This window comes from Pimephales promelas, chromosome 6 (assembly GCF_988280905.1).
Source record: "Pimephales promelas chromosome 6, fPimPro1.hap1.1, whole genome shotgun sequence".
In the NCBI taxonomy this organism is placed as follows: Eukaryota; Metazoa; Chordata; class Actinopteri; order Cypriniformes; family Leuciscidae; genus Pimephales; species Pimephales promelas.
In genome coordinates, this window is record NC_142774.1 from 30,680,271 (window position 1) to 30,692,682 (window position 12,412).

A 12,412-nucleotide genomic window follows, 5' to 3' on the forward strand; every position below is an offset into this window, starting at 1 on the left:
CCTCTGCTGTTTCTCGTTGATTTAAAGGTTTAAAGAATCCCCGTTTTCTTACTGACCGGAACAAGTAAAGTTGTTTCGATGATGCAGGTAAGCTGGAGATGGAAAAAGAGAATGGAGAAGGTGTAAAATGACAGATATATCAAATTAATAATTCTGTTTTTTAATGGTTAATGAAGAATGAGAGGCTGGAAACATCACTTACTTGATGGTTCACAGTTGCCTTGTGCTGCTAGATGTTGAAGCTGATCTGATTTTTTAAACTCTGTAAGAGTAACAATATTTATTAAAAATGTGTCTTGTAGAATTGTATGCATGACAACATTAGTCTTGCCAGGAGTCCATCTGTAGTGCAATTTATTTTGCCCCAAGCAACATACTGGCATCAAAGATCTACCGATCATTAGCTTGTGTCATCATCACTGTGACCGGATGAGACATTATGCAAGATTCAAAGAGTGTAAAAAAAAAAAAGATTCAAACACTGTTTCAGGCTTTACTGGAACTAGTAGTGACAAGAGAGTATATCATCATCAGACATCAGACTGTTTTACATCAGCTGATGGATGAGTAAATTAATGTGGACATCTTTTTGAAGTATTAATCTGCTTTGTAAAGTCTCCACTTAGACTGGATTTAAAGCATACAAATGCTGTTTAATATTCCAAACACACGAAATGCTTGAGGGTTTGGACTTTTGAGCCATTTTTTATCTCAACTATAAATGATCACTATTATACAGAGACAAGCTAGACTCTTCCTCATCCATTTATATTTACCTTCCTTTGTTTCTGGGGCATTACATTGCTCCTCGTCCTCATTTTCATCTGGAATCAAGTCAATTTTGAAGTCAGTTTTATTTAAACAATAAAATAAAAAGGTCTTTCACAATATACATTGTTTCAATCAAAGTAGCTTTACTGAAAATCATGTTAATGTTAATAATATCTTAAAGGGGTCCTTTTATGCTTTTTTAAAAGTCTTTCGGTTTTCATGCTTGATTTTTCAAAACTCATTATTTTTCACATATTTTACATGATTGCAGCCCCTTTCTTCCTTGTCTGTCTATAACATGCTTGTTTAGTTCTGGTCTATATGAAGCCCCTCCTTTTCGAAAAACGCAGCGTGCTTTGATACGAGCGTGTTTCGGAAATGTCAACCCTTGTCATTACCACAAAACACACTGTATTGAAGCTTTAGGCAGCTGACTTGTTACCTTGCTGCCCTATCAGGCAATGACTGCAGGCATCATTTGTGCACTAAGGAACCTCACAAAACAGTTTAGGACAGGCTTCTGTGGCAGCGTAAGGCTTTAATGATCTACAACACTGTAGAGCAAGCTTTGGTGATAACTAAGCAAATATTTAGTACTATGACATCAAAAGTGGAAAGCATTGGTCAAAAACAGTCATTTACACACAAACTGACGGGTACAGGGGTGTGGTATATCAAAGGCAGCGAAGGATGCATCTATGCTGCCTTCAAAAATTTATCATATGAATGTATCTCAAGAGACAGGAAGTGAGGCTAACATTGGATTCGGACATGGCCCGATGCCTTCCCACCTTGAAATGCATCCCCCAAAGGCAGCATTTTTAAGCTTTCGATGAAACTCATCCAGGCCTTGTCCCTTTTTTGCACATTAATTATTTAAAGGGATATAGTGATGTGTATGTTCCCAGAAGAAAACGAGTCGAGGCGTTTCAGGGAGTTCAGAAACAGTGTTTGCTAACTGATATCGGGAATAACTCCCTTTAGAGTGGAATTTTGTACATTTTAAGTTTGCAGATCTCTATCATGCTCAAACGTCAACAAAATGTAAGAAAGCATAATACGACCCCTTTATTGTTTTTATGACTTAGTTGCATTTAGCTGAGCTGGGCTGTAATACAGTATGTTTTATATTTTGCAAACAATGAAGCATTGAGATTTTCTATACAGTACAATACATATTACTTTGTGTGATAAAATGGGATAAAATACAACCAACAGAACATATAAAACTGAATCAGAAAGTTAAACAAACATCTTTAAGATGCTTTCTTTACATGTGAAATAAAGAAAGCAGTTACAAACTGAAACAGGAAGTGTTTTTGGACCAGTGTTTACATCTTGTAAAATGGTCTATAGGTCTATTTAATGCTATTCAGTGCTACTGTGTTTCTTGAAAGAATATGTAAATGTGTTAAATGTCTCATTCATACCTGTAATCTCAAAGATTGGAGACAATCCTAGAACATGAGAGACCATTGTAAATAATTAAACACACATAGCCATAGCCTACCATTAAAGTAATACACAGGAGACCAGTTCCTCAATACAGTATACAACCTCCTCATATATATATATAGGATGTGGTTGCCGTCCACACACACACACACACACAGATTGATGTGGGCCTTAAAGTAGGTTTTAAGGAATAACCCATCCAAAATTTTATATATAGAAGAATGCAATAAAAGTAGATGGTGACCACGGCTCACAAAATAATAAAAGCTATCATATGGCTTCAGAAGATTTGGAAGAGTCACATATGGTGCTTTTATCTCCTTTTTGGAACTTGGCGTTTTCTGGTCCCCATCCACTATATAGTAATGAGCAACGTGAACATTCTCAAAATGTTCCATAGACAAATATGTTATCTTAGTCATACAGGTTTTAAACAACTCGAGGGGAATGATGACAGAATTTTCCTTATTAGTGTCCCTTAAATTGCTTGTCCACTATTCTGGGCCATTTTGTAGTTTAAACAGTGTAAGTGTGTTCAGACTGAACAAGTGCACTTTAAATTCCCAGATTATGCCCTTTATTAACCGAAAAACAAAGTGTGGAATCCTGGACACTTCATGCACTCAATGTCACAACTTTAGTTTCATAGTGAGGGGGAGGGACTATCAGATACAGATTTTGAGTGACATAACTGTATAAAATTCATACTCTACATGGAGGTGCATATAGTGCGTCATTTGGGACACAACTTATGCCTCTCTCTGTAAAAAGAAATATCTAAACAAACACTTACTTTTCTTGTACATAAGGTCAGCTAACCTGAGCAGGTTTCCTGTGAAAGTATAGATTGAGAGTTAGGTTGGTTTGGAGCTAGTCTGGTAAAAACATACAAGGTTACTTAACAGCATTTTGATAAAGCACAAATCTCTTCTGGGTAAAAAGTGTGCAGTATGATGGAACAGGATGTTTGTTTACCTTCTGTTCTGTTTTCAGTTGAAGAGATCTCTAAGAATACATCATCGTCTGTATGAGAGAAACAGAAATACATCAACCTTTAATAACTAAACAAGTAGCTTATAAATTATACATTATAAAACATATATATATATATAACAACAACCTTGCTGCGTGTACCGCTGGACTAACGGACTGGTCACGGCACTTGCACATTTTCGCCCTGTTGTTGGTTTGATTGCTTCTATTTTCTGAATAGCTTTTCAATAGCGAAGCTCTATGAAAAAGTATGCATTGGCCTACTTTGTTTACTATGGTATTACCCTATATTAATTTGGCTTATGCCAATGGTAATATTATGGTATTCTTAAGAGGAGCATGTAAATGTTATTATGAATATCATAGTATATTTCAAATACCACTGATACCATTCCTCTAACCATGGTACTGCCATGGTTTATTTATACAAGTTTTTTAAAAAAAGCAATCACAAGACAAACACTTGCTTACCACTCATGCTGTACATTCCTATGGACACATCAGGGACATTGCTCACCACTGAAAGCAAAAATTAAAACATTAATTAGCTGCCACATCTGATCTGTGTTTTGTGTTTTGCTTGAGTTGGACTTTGAGTATAAGACTATGCACGACAACAAAGTAATAAAATCAGAAGCCAACGTTGTCAAAATGATCCCCGTTTACACGGATCTGCGAAAATGACAAAAAAAGAGGCTGTATTATGAATGCCAGGACATTTAATTGGCTATGTCACTTTGTCAATTTTTGAGCACATAATGCATGTGTGAAAATTTAATGCGTTTTTGTTGTTTACGTGGGTGGAGACGGTAAGGGCATCGTTTTCAAAACCCTGAACTTTGAAACCCATTTTCAAAAGCTTGCTTTTTCAGGCCCCTAAAATACCATTGAAATGTACATAAATGGCCAAACAAAGTTTTCCGATTTCAGTTGGCTTTTGTTTCTCGGTTAAGTTACCTTTGTTCATGCTATTTTGTAGCCATGGTTTTTGATTTCCCCATCTGTGTCTTGTTAATTATCTAGTTTAGTCACAGTGTATGTATATATCACTGTTTTGGGTTCAGTCTTTTGTCTGTGAAAACTGATACATGCTGCCTTTGGAGGATGCATTCCAAGGTAGGAAGGTACTGTATCAAGACACGTCCGAATGCAATGTTAGTTTCACTTCCTGTCTCCTGAGATACCTTCATCTGATCTATTTTTGAAGGCAGCATAGATGAATCCTTTGCTGCCTTTGATATTCCACAATCCTGTGCTTTCCATTCTGTGACAGTTGAGCTAGATAGCATCTGAAAGTTGTTGCTGGTCATCAGTTTGTATGTAAACGTACATTTTCAATCAATATTCGCCACTTATGATGTAATTTCTAGCGAAAAATCTCTATTGTAGTGCTGTGAACTTATTTTCTAAAGTGTTGGAAACTCAGAAACGAAGACCAGGAGACTCGGGTGTATCTTTTTAAGCAGAGTTCTTTATTGCTTTTGCATTGCTGTAGTCTGCTTTGTCCAAAGTCTGACCTCAGCCAAAATAAGGGGGAGTGGTTACATAGAGGTGGAGACACTCTGAAACAAAGCATGTAAATTACGTATGCTGTGAGAGTGATACCAATCCAATCAGCATAACTATTCAAACTGAGCCAGGTGCTCCCAGAACCATTTAAAACAAAAGGTGATTAGAAACTAATCTAATCAGTCAGACTCTTCAATGACAAAATGTGATAGTCTCCAAACGCTGAGACAGGAACTGAAAGAACCATTTAAAACAAAAGGTGATTGTATCAATTTAACTTGCAATTGAAAGATCAGGACAGACAGGAACTGGCATGATTGTGACATAATTACCTTAGTTACAAAATTCACACTAATGAACTTCCTCAGTGGACATACTATTGTTTCGGAACCTAAATGAAACATTTTAACACATTTTGTAACCCTACGGTAGTCATTAAATTATTCGCTTAGATTTCACCAAGGCTCTCTCTATTTTGCAGTAGATCATTAAACCGTAACACTGCCTCAGAAGTCTATCCGATTTGTGAGGAACCTTTGTGCGTAAATGCTAAGTCATTGCCTGATAGGGCAGCGAGTCAACAAGTCAGCTGCCTACGTTTTCGAAACCAGCCCTAGTCTGATCACTCGCTATTGTGGTTGTTCGCAGTTTTTGTTACATGTTACCCTGAAAAGTGCTATTAGCATGATCATAGAAAAGCTTTGCGACTATATAAACTTGTTAGAGTCACTCACAATTTTCTTTTGGCTTGCTGAGCTCATGTCCGCTGGCTGAAATCGGCACAATTGTGAACAACTGGGACTTTCCTAAAGTAAAAAGACCAAAAACAAGATTGATCCAAATAATGTGATGTCCATATTGTCAATTACATGATCGTTATGGATACAAACTGAAAACACCTCAGTGTCAAAGGGTTGTTGATTGATTTGTAGAAGTGATACTCACTATGTTTGGTCTTGAAGATCAGGCAGCACGCACTCAAAAGAGTTACCACAACCACAGTCAGTACCAGAGCTAACCACACCGAAGTGATCACACACCAGCCCTCTAGGAACAAGGAAATGAAGTATATAGCAACAAGAAACTTTAACAATAGTACTAGCGAAGCACAATACATGAATGAAACATGAAAAACAAAACAGAATATAATATATCAATGCTTAAACATCAGAAGCTTTAAAAGTCTTACCAAGCGCTTTGAGTACCCAGAAAAGCACTATATAAATGTAACGGATTATTTTACACTTGCATTAACCCAAATGACCTTGTCTGAGTCTGGCAATGTGCTGTCTGAAAGGATTTGTGGTTTTGGACGAGTCAAACACTAGTTTGATGTATTGCTATAATATATTTATCAAAAGTTAGGTTGAATTATGAAGTCCTGCTGTCTCCTTCCAAACACGAATCAATAGACAGGATAAAAGAGTCTCAGCTCTCCTTCAGAGAGAATTTATGAGAGGTAGAGATGCTTGGGTGAGAACGATTCACTGTGTATTTGTAAAAACATATTTGATATGATGTAATTAGCATGGCTGAAAGAAATATAAATATGCAGAATTGTTATTATTATTTTTTAAATACAAAAAATACATTTCCAACAAAGTTTGATAGGAACTATTTTCTCTTTTTGCTCAGAAGTATTGTTTTTTTTTTTCAAGAAAAGTTATAGCAAAAGCATGGCGTTGTGAAAGACAACAGTTTTCTGGCGGTTTCTCACCTTTTTTTGTTTGTGTAACTGGTAATGCAGACGATCTTGCTGTTTCATTGTGCTCCTGGTAGTAAAAGAGGAAACTGCTGCTAGTTGTTTGGCACTTAAGCTCATGTGTAGAAGCTGTTACTTGTGAAGATATTGTAGTTGTTTTAAGTGAAGAGATGATTGGTTTGGCAGAAGAAGTGGTTTTTAAAATGGAGGTGTTTTGTCTTGGATGACTGGTGTTTTGTTGTGTGGGTTCTTCTGTGGATATGTTCAGATCTGGACATTGGCTGTTATCTGGTGGGAGGTAGCAGTAGAATAGTCTCTGGTCATTTTGGGGTCCAGTGTATAGTTCAGTGTTGTTGAGAAACGCAAATACGCTAATGTTCCATCCAGTGAGATTGCCTGCCTTCATTGTCAGAAGCACCATCACATCCTCTACTATGAAAAGCACAACATACACACAGGTATTATTATAGACAATAAACAACAAGCAGCAGTACATTTTACAAATAAAATAATAATAAAACAACTATCCCACCTGACTCTGACGGATTGTTGTGGAGAAGCCGCAAATCAATTTTAGCCTTACACAGATACCATCCTTCATTGCGTCTCTGTTGACTGCTGGCATTTATAAGTTCTGTCACACATGGAGGGTCAGCCTGACCACAAAACTTTGCATCATTTTCAGGTCTGCAAGGGTCAAAAGGCTCACAGCAAAACTGAATTTGTGATACTTCTGACAACCCAAAAAAAGGGGGGAAAAAGAGGAAAATGCTCTTACTTCAGATTTTTAGTCATGCGCAATACCCACATTCAGTAAAAAAAGAAAATCCTTTAAGTTTAAACCCATGTATTAATTGTTCTTAAAAAATGTTTTTTTTGTATTCATATTGGTTTTATAGCATATTGCGATTTTTTTTATTTACTTAGTCACCATGAAGTCAAATTTATACATTATTTATCTGTGGACATAATTTTTTAATATTTGTGCCTTTGCAATCTTTAGTCAAAATAACTTTCCCTCCCTCTTTCAGCAACATCTCTTCCCTGATGATGTGTTTCCTGGTGGGAGAGCGGGACAACATGTCACTCACATGAGATCACAGCAATAGAGTGCAACTGTGCCCTTTTTTCCAACGCATTCTCACCCCAAGGCGTCACCTTTGACCATGCTTCAATATTTGACGTTTTAGGCGCCCTTTAGCGTCACTTACATGACGCGATCCTACGGCGTCATCTAACTGACGCTAAAAGAAAGCGTCAGTTAGAGGACGCGGTTAGGTTTAGGTGTGGGGTGGGGGTAGGGTACACGCGATCCTAGGGCGTCATCTAACTGACGCTAAAGGGCGCCTAAAGCGTCAGATATTGAAGCATGTCCAAATGCTTCCCAAGGCGTCAGTTAAGTGACGCCTTGGGGGTGAGAATGGGCTGTTTTTTCAGTAGCCCTGTTGCAGTATTTTTTTCTTATCATTTTCCCATATGGATTTAAAAAGATTCTTTGTTAAAACATCATGAACCAACCCAACCAGCTACAAGTTAAATCACAACATTAAAAAACTCAAACAAGCTACTCAAAGCTACTCAAACTGTGAACTTAACAGCTTTAGAGAGGGAAATAACTACAATATGAAGCATTGCGAACAGCCCAATCAAATTAAAAACAAAGCAGATGTCTGTGTGGCCCAGGAAAGGACCACTTCTTTGATGACACCATAACTGGAGCGGGCTCTGGAATTTCACTTACTGGAACGGAATCTGCAATTTGACTCTGGGATTTCTGAATAAGTCTGAATAAATACATTTTGTCAGGTTAGATACTGATAATTAATCCCTCAAACCCCTTTATCTAAACCTCTCTAGACAACCGCCGGACTCGTGCGTCCTCCATGTCTGTTGTTGTTTATCACTTTTCACTCGTTTGAAGTTCTAACCAAATCCTTGTCCAGCGCGATAGGTTGTGGGCAATAGCTGTTTAGAGTGTGCATTGATCTGCACTTCGGATTCTGACTGGATATAGTAGACCATAGATATGTATATAAAGGCTAGATATGTCGTCCACGCTGCTGGCCAATGGAGGTCGACGTCTGCACCTGGCGGCCATCTTGTCACAGGTAGCTCGCTCACTCGTAACATTGTGTTAATGGTACATGTACTATTTAAATGACCATCACTTGCTCAATTTTCTACCGGTTTGTTTTGTTATAAACATCAGAGATGTAGTTATGACACTGCATATGAATGAAAAGTGTATAAATAAATAATCATCCAGATAATTATAGCCACGTTAATAACGTTTGTAAGAAACCAAACCGTTTGTAAATCCGTCAAGATTTCAACGAGATAAGAGTATTTGTGTTCGTGCTGACCACTCATTTTACATCAGCTTGTCTGTGACAAGATGGCCGCCGGTGATGACGATGGAAACGCCGCAGTAACACATCTAGCCTTTATATCCATATCTATGTAGTAGACCATCCGGACTCTTTGGAACACTCATTTCAACATACTACGATTTGGGCCATACTAATTCTATTTTCGAATACTATTTACTTTTAGAATATCAAAATCGACTGCTGGTGGTAGATCCTTTTCCTATTTAGCACCAAAACTCTGGAACAATCTTCCAAACATTGTCCGGGAAGCAGACACAATCTGTCAGTTCAAATCTAGACCTCTTTGGCCTAACATACACATAACACACTATATACTTCCTTCAAATTAGGCTGCATAGTTTAGATCAGCCGGAACCGGGAACACGTCCCGTAAATCCTGATTTACTTGGTACATCAAAAGAAGGGTCCCACTTTATATTAAGTGGCTTTAAGTACTATGTACTTACATTGAAATTAATAATTTGATACAATGGACTTATTGTGTACATACATGTTTTTACATTGTACTTATATTTTAAAAATACCAGCATGTAATTACAGCTGTAATTAATTTATGTAATTACATTTGTAATTACACAGTTGACCCACCTTAACCTACCCTTAAACCTACCCATACCACCACACCTGTCCCTAAACTTACCCGTATCATACCTCAATAGCAGCAAAAGTGTTTTACAATACAACAGGACCACAATAATACGTTGTACTTATTTTTTTCTCCATTCAATCGCCTGATGGAGTTTTGGTTCCTTGCCACTGTTGACTTTAGTTGGGGACATTTTAATATTCAACAATATTATTGATCTGTGTTGTATTACTTTCATGTTATCACAGTGAAGCTGCTTTGATACAATCTGTATTGTAAAAAGCGCTATATAATAAATGTGACAAAATTATTTGACAAAAGGGAATTTACATATCTACAGTATTATTTTGTAGATTTAGGCAATAAATATTAACCTCAGCGTAAATACTTAGTCATACTATTTAGTTATGTATGCTCGTTACTTGGAGTTTGCTATTTGTTACTGTACTAGGATCTTGTGCTGGATCTAGATAACATTGTAAATTATTGTTAATAAAATCACTACTTCGCTTGCGGGAATATAGATGGAATTGAATCTTCTTCATCTATGAGATGTTGAGAGAAGCCTGCTTGATATTGTGCCAGTTTAGAAAAGTCTGTGATGAAATGGGCAGAGCAAACTGACAACTTTGAATTAAACTGTTGCGGTAATGTTATCCGATTATAGATAAACATCAAATACGCCTGTTGACATTTCTTTTCGGTGGGAAGGGTATGAAAAGTCCTCACATCCCCTGCACAGCCTTGGAACATAACATTTGTTTCCTTGACCTCGATTTTCTCTATGATCCTCGCTTGTTTTTCACCTGCAGAACTTCCGATGATTCGGCGGCACAGTTTCACCTGGCATTGAGCGTGGGCTGGCATATGCAAATCTTTTGAGGCGTAAATATTAATGATCCCAACTGTTGCGTCACAGTCGGTGTTATGTAGATATTCACCTATTTTTCAGGGGTGTTTGACTTTGACTTTGTTTTTCAAAATCGAGATTTAAATAAGAAGGGGAAAACAATGGTGTCTGAGACTCACTGTATGTCATGTCATGTCCATGTAATTATTATTTAACTATGCCAAGATAAATTCAATTTCAAATTCTAGGGCCCTATGTGGCATTCCACTTAGTATATAACACTTTATACAATACAGATTGTTTAATGATGATTCAACAAATGATTCAAAGATAGAGTTCATTTCTCTAAAAGAAAAAGCAACCCGGTCTCATCCCAAGACGTCATATAACTGACGTTTTGGGACGTCTTTTGACCATACGTCAATATTCGCCTTTTTAGGGCCCCCTTAAACGTCGGTAGATGAGGTTATGGGATCCTAACTCTACCCCATACCTAAACCTAACCCTAAACCTACCCCGTCAATGACGTTAAAGGTAAAGCGTCAGTTGTATGACGGCCCGGGATCGCCATCTACCGACGTTTAAGGGGGCCCTAAAAAGGCGGATATTGACGTATGGTCAAAATACGTCCAAAAACGTCAGTTATATGACTTTTTGGGATGAGACTGTGTTAGAAAAAGGGGCATCAAACAAGATCATCAATTATTAAATTCATTTAAACTATAAAGCAGTTCTGCAGAAAAACAGTGATGTCATCAATCAGCTCAGTTTAATAAGTATGTTTAACTGTAGAATTCCTTGAAAAACTATATTACCCATGATGCTGTACAGAAAATTACACCAATCACACACACACACATATCAGTATTCACAATAAAGCATTACCTAAACCTTTTTTTTGTTAAAGCAAAAATGTAAGCTTGTTGCTCATTTCCATCTGACACCTTAATCATGAAAACTGTAATGTTTTAAGAAGTTGTTCTTCCTGTTTTCTCAAACACCAACATGGTTTTCTGTTTATGTTGGCAAGTTAGAGTGACACTTCCTGTCTAAAAGTTAGAAACCAATAACAAACCAACCTAACAGTTTTGTGCTCAGAGACAGTCTCTAAAACCATAAAAACCAAATGTGTATTGGTACTAGGCTATGTTTGGATAGAATCCAAAGTTTTAGCACTCACACACACACACAGCATACACGTGCAAACTCTAACGCAGCTCACTATGTCCAGATCACATGGTGTAATAACCTGTGATAGAGAGGCAACTGTTTTAGCCAATGATGCTGAAATTTAGACATACAGAAGGTAATGTACTGTAACAATGCACCATATTATATATTTCTAAAAGACAGACAATACTGAATTTCCTCATGCTGTCAATCATAACATTTTCTTACTGACCACGCATTTCACTGAAACACACATGGTCACAATTTCCCTCACTCACGCTTGCTTGAGGACCCCAAAACATCTTACTTTGCTATTTTTACTTACTTGGAAAAAACTCTGGTAGGCACAGGATGAAGGTGACAAAGAAGACGATGCTGAGTTTGAAGGCACCTGATCTGGTCATAGTAAAAGACGGTGATGAATGTGCCACTGTGGTCGCCAACCTCTCAACTTGTTGACCATACATTGGAAATCTCACACACTCTCACATCTCAGCCTTTATCTTAGTCCCACATTTAGTTTAAAGTAATCCTACGTACTTAACCTACAGATAGTTCCAGCATGTCTCCTTCACAACTAACACTTTCTTGATTATATACATGAAACGTTTTACCACTTCCTGCTTGTCTTCCTGTTTTGTGTAATTTTGAAACAGAAAGAAAAGACATTTTAGATCATGTTTTTGCTTGTCTCAAAAGGATTCAAATGATTAATTTAGAGCTATATTGTGTTTTGTTTAATGCACACAGACTTCTTCATCAGTGGGGCTAAATTACTGTATTCTTGACATCAAATTTGGCCAAAGGGTGAAAATAAATAAAAAATGTTATGCCTGATTTCAGGATGTATTATCATTATTTTAAAGTGGCCATTATTAAAATGATTTACTTAAAAATAAATAAAAACAATGGGTGATAATCAAACTCACAAAGCAGCTTCCTTTCGGTTAGTTGTTTCTCTTTGTGTTAAATTACATTTACGTTTA

The 12,412-nt window shown here is 37.1% G+C and overlaps 1 protein-coding gene across 3 annotated transcripts; it reads right to left on the bottom strand.

The window, feature by feature from the left end:
* Position 1: 1 nt before the first annotated feature.
* On the bottom strand, positions 2-12,051 carry LOC120493174 (uncharacterized). Of its 3 annotated transcripts, none has more exons than XM_039691692.2 (12): positions 11,752-12,051; positions 6,963-7,163; positions 6,446-6,859; positions 5,674-5,775; positions 5,463-5,534; positions 3,691-3,738; positions 3,202-3,249; positions 3,020-3,058; positions 2,202-2,228; positions 777-824; positions 203-262; positions 2-92 (listed from the first exon to the last, which is right to left on the bottom strand). In XM_039691692.2, exons 1-12 carry the CDS (start codon positions 11,891-11,893, stop codon positions 49-51), a joined length of 1,245 nt encoding a protein of 414 aa, XP_039547626.2. In that variant the 5' UTR covers positions 11,894-12,051; the 3' UTR covers positions 2-48. The 3 variants fall into 3 exon arrangements, with proteins under 3 accessions (XP_039547626.2, XP_039547616.2, XP_088988511.1); XM_039691682.2 differs by having other exon boundaries at positions 6,446-6,862; positions 11,752-12,050; XM_089132385.1 differs by having other exon boundaries at positions 6,446-6,862; positions 6,963-7,086; positions 11,752-11,842.
* Between the last annotated feature and the right edge of the window lie 361 nt (positions 12,052-12,412).

Coding starts and splice junctions, on each gene's coding strand:
- LOC120493174 (XM_039691682.2), bottom strand. CDS start 11,893: ATGTATGGTCAACAAGTTGAGAGGTTGGCGACCACAGTGGCACATTCA. Junction 3,059..3,201: donor AACTGAAAACAGAACAGAAG/GTAAACAAACAT, acceptor ATACTTTCACAG/GAAACCTGCTCAGGTTAGCT. Junction 93..202: donor AGGCAACTGTGAACCATCAA/GTAAGTGATGTT, acceptor TTCCATCTCCAG/CTTACCTGCATCATCGAAAC.